This window comes from Thunnus thynnus, chromosome 2 (assembly GCF_963924715.1).
Source record: "Thunnus thynnus chromosome 2, fThuThy2.1, whole genome shotgun sequence".
NCBI classification, from domain to species: domain Eukaryota; kingdom Metazoa; phylum Chordata; class Actinopteri; order Scombriformes; family Scombridae; genus Thunnus; species Thunnus thynnus.
Window position 1 is genome coordinate 33,531,722 of NC_089518.1, and position 8,878 is coordinate 33,540,599.

Genomic DNA, 8,878 nt, shown 5'->3' on the forward strand with positions numbered 1-8,878 from the left:
GATACCTGCAGTCTGAAAGGCTGAAGGTTTAACAAACTCAGGTATCAACAAGCTCAGTTTGCACCTTGTTGTGAATATGTGATGCAACCTGAGTGACAACATCTTGATTCAAAGACAATAATTCATGTTTTACTTACAGTGGAAAGGTGTTGTACAGCAGATTAACAGTCTGTTTGTCTCAGAGTCGACAGCAGATCTACACTTTTTATTGTTGTGCGACTGAAAAGTCTCACATTGAATGTTGTGTAATATCCTGATCAAAGTTCATCATTCAGAAGTGACTTTCTCTCTGAACAGACTCATGAAACAGATCACTGTCACTGCAGTTTTTACATTTCAGAGCGTTTATTGAAACAAATGATCAAACAGAGAAATGTTAGTGAGAGTTTGAAGTACAGTTCCTGATGGTTATAAGAGACATGCTGCCATGTTGGAGGAGTTACAACAAAACCAGAGAGCTCAAAGACTGTAATGTTCACACCTCTAGTTTCTCTGTTATAGATACATCATAATCATGTAGTGTGTGATTAGAAAGTTTATAAATATTTTACTATTAAACAACTTTGGCCTGAATTACATTTTTCTTACTCTGTGTGTTTTTGTATTTATATGGGTCTCTTGTTATTTTAATGTTTAGTCTGGATTGTTTAAAAAAAAAAAAAACTGCTACAAAAAAAGAAGCAAATGAAGATCTAAACCTTGAAGTTATTATATTTTTTACATTCAAAAGATTGTAAAGACATTGACAGAACATTTATGTGTTGTTTTCAACTAAGTCTTTAATTGATATGATAATCATTCCAACCAATGTATGATGGGATAGACACAACTCATCCTAATACTATGAACAAGAATAAAAGGTTAAAGATTATGAGTGGGTGAATGAATAAACACCTATATAAAAGAGAATAAGTGAGGGGGAAAAAATATGAAAAATTAAACTTTGCAAGCCTTAATTTTAGGCTTTTTGTACAAGATTAGACAGGTCAAATTGGGATTTAATTAATAATTTTAACCTTGTACCTGTATTTTCAGGATATACCAAATATTCAATGAAACTGGATGAAATAAACACAATCATACTGACGTGTCAGCAGAACATGTTTCCTGTTAAAGTTACATAAATTATTATTAAATAAAATGTTGAAAAACTGTTTTAGTGTCAGTCAGTCTTTTGAAATGTTCGTTCCTCACTAGAAGATGAAAGCACCAACCTCTCCTTGTTGCATATTTATAGGATTTTTCTGAGCTGTAGAAATAGAAACAAAATAGATCAAAATGTTAAGACATGAGTAGTTTACGTTGTTTAGAATGAGGAACTAAAAATGTAACTTTGAAAGACGTCCTGACATCACCATCTGCTGATGACAAAACTAAGTGTCAGCTTTCCTTCTGTTAATATTTTTTCCTGTGACAGTTGTAAGTAGAAGTGGAAGTAAATTTTGACATTGTGGATCAGAGCTGAGACGCCATTACATGGTGTGAGATCTCTGCTGGAAAACACTAATTTGAAGGATTTTAAGTGATCAAGTGAAGGAAAAGTAACTTGGTGAGTCTGACTATTGAAAGATCATTTAGACACCAAAGCAAATGGCTGAGAAAATTGCTCTTGTTGAAAGTTTCCTGAGTTGCCATGTGTGTTCAGAGACTTACAGAGATCCTGTGTCTCTGAGCTGCAACCACAGCTTCTGTTCAAGCTGTCTGCAAAAATTCTGGGAACAAGCTAAAAACAAAAACTGTCCCATTTGTAAAAGAAAATCTTCAAAGGATCATCCAGATGTGAACTTTGCACTGAAAGAACTAGCTGACTCCTTTGCTGGGAGACAGAAAGCTGGATCATCTGAGACAGAAAAAGGAGAAAAGAAGGAGGAGGTGGTGTGTAGCAAACATCAAGAAGAGCCTAAATTGTTCTGTGAGGATGAACAGAGAGCTGTGTGTCCCATCTGTGATTTTCCTCACCAAATCGGTCACAAGGTGGTTCCTGTAGAACAAGCAGTCAGTGACCTGAAGGACCAGCTGAAATCTGACTTAAAGTCTCTACAGGACAAGAAGAACAAATACAAACAAGTGGAGAAAACATACAATGAAGTGATTCAACACTCTAAGAAGCAGCTGTTGTCCACAGAGAAGCAGATCAGAGCAGAGTTCAACAAGCTCCACCAGTTCCTGAAAGAGGAAGAGGAGTCCAGACTGGCAGCTCTGAGGGAGGAAGAGGAGCAGAAGGGGAAGACTATCAGCAGAGAGATGAAGAGGATTCAGGAGCAGATCTCCTCTCTGTCAGACAGTATCTCTGCTGTTGAAGAAGACCTGCAGAAACATAACGTGTCATTCCTCAGCAGTTATAAACCCACTCAGACCAGAGCCAGAGTCCAGTGCTCACTGTCAGATCCACAGCTGGTCTCAGGAGCGCTGATAGATGTGGCCAAACACCTGGGCAACCTGTCCTTCAGAGTCTGGGAGAAGATGAAGGAGAAGGTCCACTTCAGTCCTGTCATTCTGGACCCAAACACTGCAAGTCCCTGGCACTATCTGTCTGATGATCTGACCAGTGTGAGACGTGGAGACACAAAGCAGCAGCTCCCTGATAATCCAGAGAGAAACACTAAGTATTCCAATGTTTTGGGCTCTGAGGGCTTCAGCTCAGGGAAACACAGCTGGGAGGTGGAGGTGGGAGACCATCCTGGCTGGAATGTGGGTTTGGCTAAAGAGTCAGTTGACAGGAAGGGAGTGCGACAAGCTTCACCAAAATATGGAATCTGGTGTTTATTCCATCGCAGTGGAAAATACACTGATGTTGTTGGTAAGACTGTCAGTGTGAAGAAGAGTCTCCAGAGGATCAGAGTCCAGCTGGACTATGACAGGGGGGAGGTGTCCTTCTACGACCCTGAAGACATGACTCACATCTACACTCACAAAGACATTTTCACTGAGAAACTCTTCCCATATTTTTATATTGGAGAGGCTGGTGATGCTAAAACCACTGATATCAAAATCTGTCAAACTGAGATTTCTCTGTGATGTTCAGGGAGGTTTGTGTTTTCAGCATTTTGGGTTTACTTTTCTATTATTTTTTCTTTTATCTGAAGCAGATTTGATTTGATGTTGACGGTCACTGAATTTTTTTGCTCATTGAAACAAATTATCCAAAGTGGTTTTCATGTACAAAACAGACACATGTTCACCTCAATAATTGTTTTTAATACAGAATTCACTGTAAAACTTTTACATATATATTCTGACTTCGATATCTATTTAGATCACATTATCAAGGTAAATAAATGTTGATCTGTCATCTGAGGTGAACTTTTATACAAATACAAATCAAAGCTGTTTTTATTATAACTTTTTATCCTGGTTAGTAGCATCTTGTTTTTAATCAGACCACAATATAATATAGATATAATAAACACTGTAACGACTGTACAAAATACTACAGTTGGGGAGCTTTTTAAACTTTCATCATAGTTAAGTTAATTCATAATTAAGTTATTTCAGTGTTGATCATGTTTTAATTTCAGTTTTTACACTTTAAACTCAGAGTCTCAGTGGTTCAGTGTATCAAAAATCATTCTGGCTCTGATTGATTATTATTTGTTCTTTTGTTCTTCAACAGAACTGATTTGTTGTTGAGGGTCACAGATATTGTTTTTCCTTGTTTTCATGCAAAAACATAAAAACCTAAACCGTTGTTCCCATCTGAATTTTCCGTTATGTTTACTGTTTAATGGATTTCAACAGAATATTTACTTATGTTGTTAAATACTCTGATTCTGCTTTCTTGGCTTTTAAAAATAGATTTAGTGTGTAAGTTAGTTTTGTCACCTCTTAAAATGAAGATGAATTCACAAGAAAATATGGATATAAAATGATGAAACTGTTTCACATCATCAAGAGACAAACTTTACAAATCAAAGCTGTTAATTATCCTGGTTATCAGCATCTTGTTTTCAGTCAAACAACATTGTATAGTAGTATATATCCACTGTACCGAATGCTTTGATTGATTCTGTTTTGTGACAGTTTCAGTTGTCAGATTTAGATTTTTATATTTTTGGGTCTTTTGATGAGTTATTTCAGTTGTGAATCTGTTGTTTTATTCTTTGGAAACAAGTGTTTTAATATAGTTTTATTTTAATTCAGTGTTTAATTCTGACAGTGCTTCTGCATACTGTGTGTGTCATTTTGGTGGTGTATACATGGATTGATGAACTGCAATGTTGAGATGATGATCAACATAAAATAAACAAAATCAACCAAAACAATTTAGTTTAATTTTTTTGAATCAACTATATTTTATGAAATGTACATCTGATGGATGCTGCTTGTCATGATGTGTAATTAAATCATCATCAGTTGTTATTCTAAATGTGTGTCAGTCAGAAAAGGAGATACAGGTTGTTTCACTTTCTTTACAAACATCTATCAAATAGTCATGTGACTTTACAAAAGGTAAAATCTTACAAAACAATTATGCAACCAGTTTATGCAAAATACAATATTTTCATTTAAACTCATTAATGGTTTAAATCTCAATTTCTTCTTTTCAAAACAACAAATTTCTTACTAAAACTGTTTCAACTTCAGTTTTCAGAACACAGTCTCATAATCTTTGTGTCGCCTCTTCAACATTTATGGACAGTCTGAACTTATTTAGTTAATATTTCCTTTTGTAAAGTCACATGACAAATTAACTGATTGTATATAAAGAAACCTGAAACAACCTCATACCACCCTGATGATGCTAAATAGACAAAATATGTGAGTAATAAAGCGTGACATATTAGAGAATAGTTGTGCAACCTGTTTATTTTAATGGAGTCGTGTTAATTCTCACACTGGTCTGCACCTCGCTGTGTGTGTCAAATATTGAAATAGTCAGAAAAGGAGGGAAAATTTTATTAAACAAATCCTCAGATGATAAAACTGAATGTATGCGTGTTTACCCTCCACTACTTCAAGACATGAACATAAACTCTAAAAGAGGCTGTTTAATTTAAAAGAAATCATTTACAACAGTTTCCTCCAGAAATATATCTATTTTCAGTTTGAGACTTTGTATTTCTTCATTTAAGGTGTTGATAATGATTGTGATTTAAGTGTTGTGTAAAGATTATTTGTATGTCGGCGTTCATCATTTTAACTTGAAAGATTCAACTGAAAAACTTGAAGTTGTGTATTTTTTCATGCAGTCTGGTTCAGCAGTAAGTAGCAGCAGTTCACTCATGATGAGAAGACTTTGTTCTGTGACATGAGGTCAAAGGTAAAACACTTTATAATCCTGCTGGTTCCTCATCACTTGATGTTCTGTTGAACAATGTTCACTTTAAATTAAAGGATGAGGCTGGAGATCTTCTATTTTTCTTACTGTCATCAAATGTCATGAACAGATCAAATGTCTGTCCTTCAACACTTCCTGTCCCCAGCCTGTCTGACACTCAGTCCCAAACACATTGGTTCCTACTGGAGATGTGAATCTTTAAAAATGAGTCACAAATATATTTTGCCTCCTGCCAAACACTTTATGCCACAAATATTTCACTGTAAAAATGTGAATCAGTGACATCATCATGATTGACAAAAGCAGCCGCCACGTTATATTTTCTAAATTCTGTTCTCTGTATCACTAGTGCAAATAGTACATTTTGTTTAAAAACTTCTCATAAAATAAATGTTAAGTACTTAGAATTTATATGAGCTGTAATGTTTTTATTTTTATTATTAAGGAAGAAAAAGATGATAGAATGTAGCCATTTCACCTTTTATTTCTCATATATGATGACACTATAAAAGCTTATGTATGAGACAAGGAACTGTACTTTACTGAGTTCAGAGTGAAATATTTTACTCTGAGGGACATGCTGGCACCACCATCTGCTGGTGACAGAACTACATAGCAGTGTTCCCCTCTATTAATAGGAACTGAAAGCAGATTTTGACATTGTTGACCAGAGCTGAGACGTCATCACAGGGTGAGAGATCTCTGCTGAAAAACACCTTTGAAGGACTGAATGTAGAAAGCTGAAGAAACAGTACTTTGGTGACTTTTCTTATACTGAAAGATAATTTAGATATCAAAGCAAATGGCTGAGAAAATTGTTCTTTTCGAAGGTTAAAACATTAAGAATTAAGAATTCATACTTTTCTCTTTGAGACTTTGCATTTTGTAAAAACAGAGAATAAGGAGTGTTTGTATATTCTGGGAGAGTAATAAGAAAATTGATTAACTCAAAGACTGTAATGTTGACACCTCTTGTTTCTCTGTTAGAGATATTGTTAGGTGGAGCAGAGCAGGTGGACCCAAATGAAGAAGACTGCAGGCTGAAGAATAACTCCTTTATTAAAGACTCCTGCAGGCAAAAATAAATCTGGTAGGTCAAAAGCAAAACTGAACAACGCAGAGCAGAATAAACTGAACTGAACTGAACTGAAAACCAGGACTTAAATACAAACTGAACTAATGAAACAACAAAGAACAGGTGACAAGACACAAGATCAGGCCTGGAGCTGATTGGCTGGGGAAGACACAGGGAGCAGGGCAGAGCTAACAAGACCTGATGCAGGACAGGTATGGAGGGAAAAGCAGAAAAAACGCAGGAAGAAAAACCCAGAGCAGCAGTCAAGAAACCAGAAAACACAATCCTCTTCATAACTAACCAACATATATAAAACCGTCTAAGAATATACATGAATATAATCTAAATACACAAGTAACATACTTATTTACAATTTAACAATGATGCAGTTCAAATGTGGCACACAGACTGTAAATGCAAATACTCAAATCTTACATAAACAAATGTTAAACTCTTAGTCACATTACACCACTAATATGAAAGCAAACTTCAATGTTCTATACAAGAGCCTTCTCCCACTCAGTCCAGTATAACAAACAGGGAAAAAGTCTGGGGACATTTGGTTGACTGGTGGACAAGAGCAACTAAGGAATATAGAGCCAGACTGTGACAGGATAATGACAGATATATAATAACCTGTAGTTGATCACAGAACATTAAACTATTAAAACAACTTCTCTGTGTTTTTGAGCTGCTTTTTTCTCGAGTGTCATGTTCTTTTCTTTTGGAGTGTATCATGTCATTTAAATTTTTAATCTCAACTCTTGGAAAAATAACTGCTGCAAGAAAAGAAGCAAATGATCTAAAAAATCTGGTTATGATACTTATACATTCAAAATATCTTCAGGACATTAACAAAACATTTATGTGTCGTTTCCAACTAAAATATTTGATTATTTGTTATTCGTGTAACTGAGAAGAAAGCTCATTAAGACCAGTTAGATTTGCAATTAAAGACAGATGTGAGTGGTTATAAATGATGGATGACTTTATTACGTTCACAACAAAAATTCTAAATGATTAAAACAAATACTTTAATTGAAATCTTACAGAATTAAACAGATAAATAACGGCTGTCACTAAGTTTACACCCAGAAATATAAAACACTCATAAAGTAATACAACACAGTTAGACCTTGTGCTGTTTTAGTGTCTGCAGAAAAGGGAGGCTGAAGCACATTACACACTTCTGCACAAGCACACAAAACCACACATGCAGCAAACTGAAAAGGTGTGATTGTGCACTATACCGCCACCATGTGCAGGGAGGGGGAAGATCACCAGTATCCTATAAAAAAGAATAAAAAGGGACTTGACTGAAATAAATAAAAAACCTGGACTGAAACCTAAAGACACTCAGCATTAAATCCGCCCATCTACTAATAAGTATAATTAAGAACAAACATCAAGGTGGACAATCGAAGAAAAGAAATGAGTGTTAGGCCTGTTAGATATTTGACAATAAATAAACAATGTGACATAAAAGCAGCATAATAATTAAAACAAAGCAGCAGTGGCCAGGTCCTACAATACAAGTAGAGGTAAATGTGAGGTTGTTAGCTCACCAGGTATTCAAAGAAAGATCTACAGACATTTAGATCATTTCCCTCATTGAAGTGAGTAATGCTTAAAGGCTATAAACTATATCAGGGACTGCTGAACACTATCAAATTATCTAAAATACAAAATACATTTTTTAAGCCACATGTCATGTCCACACGATCAAGGCTGCTTATGAGCTGTAGCAAAGATTTAAAATATTTAGAAACACCAAGTTGACTAAAATATTTCACCAAGTTTAAATGAAACACAACATACCTCTCTCTGGCCTCTCTCTTGTCCACCAACACTCACGCTGACTACCTGTTCATGTGCTCTGAGAGGTGAAGTACCCAAGACCAGAGAGGGAGGAGGGGGCAGCGCTGTGAGTCAACCTGCAGGGTTTCATTCAAGAACATTTGTTTGACAGTTTGCAGTTGTTAATCTTATGATGATGACCTTTCAACCAGTGCATGATGTGATAGACTCAAGTCCTCCTGTGACCCTGAACAGGAAAAATTATGAATGAGTGACTGAATAAGAACATGTGTGGAAAAGAAAAAACAGCAATAAGTTGTACAAGATCAGAAAAAAATGGTCAGTGAAGGTTAAATTAAAAAACTTTGAACTAGCGCCTGTATTTAAAGTGAACCCCAAATATTTAATCTAACTGACATGTGAGCAGAAAATGTTTCCTGGTACATGTTCCTGTTGGTTGAGAAATAAAAATGTTGTAAAACTGGTTTAGTGTCAATCAGCCAGTTGAAATGTTCACTCCTCCCTGGAGGACTAAAGCACCAACCTCTCTTTGTTTCATGTTTATAAGTAAACACAAACAAAAGTAGATTTTGCCATCGTTGATCAGAGCTGAGACGCCATTACAGGATTTGAGATCTCTGCTGGAAAACACTCATTTCGAGGATTTCAAGAAGGAACTGTAACTTGGTGAGTCTGACTATTGAAAGATAAGTGAAATACCAAAGCAA

General features: G+C 35.6%; 1 protein-coding gene across 1 annotated transcript; it reads left to right on the forward strand.

The window, feature by feature from the left end:
• Positions 1-1,448: 1,448 nt before the first annotated feature.
• LOC137168713 (nuclear factor 7, brain-like) lies at positions 1,449-3,287 on the forward strand. Its single transcript, XM_067571480.1, has one exon. It carries the CDS (start codon positions 1,591-1,593, stop codon positions 3,016-3,018), a length of 1,428 nt encoding a protein of 475 aa, XP_067427581.1. The 5' UTR covers positions 1,449-1,590; the 3' UTR covers positions 3,019-3,287.
• Positions 3,288-8,878: the final 5,591 nt, after the last annotated feature.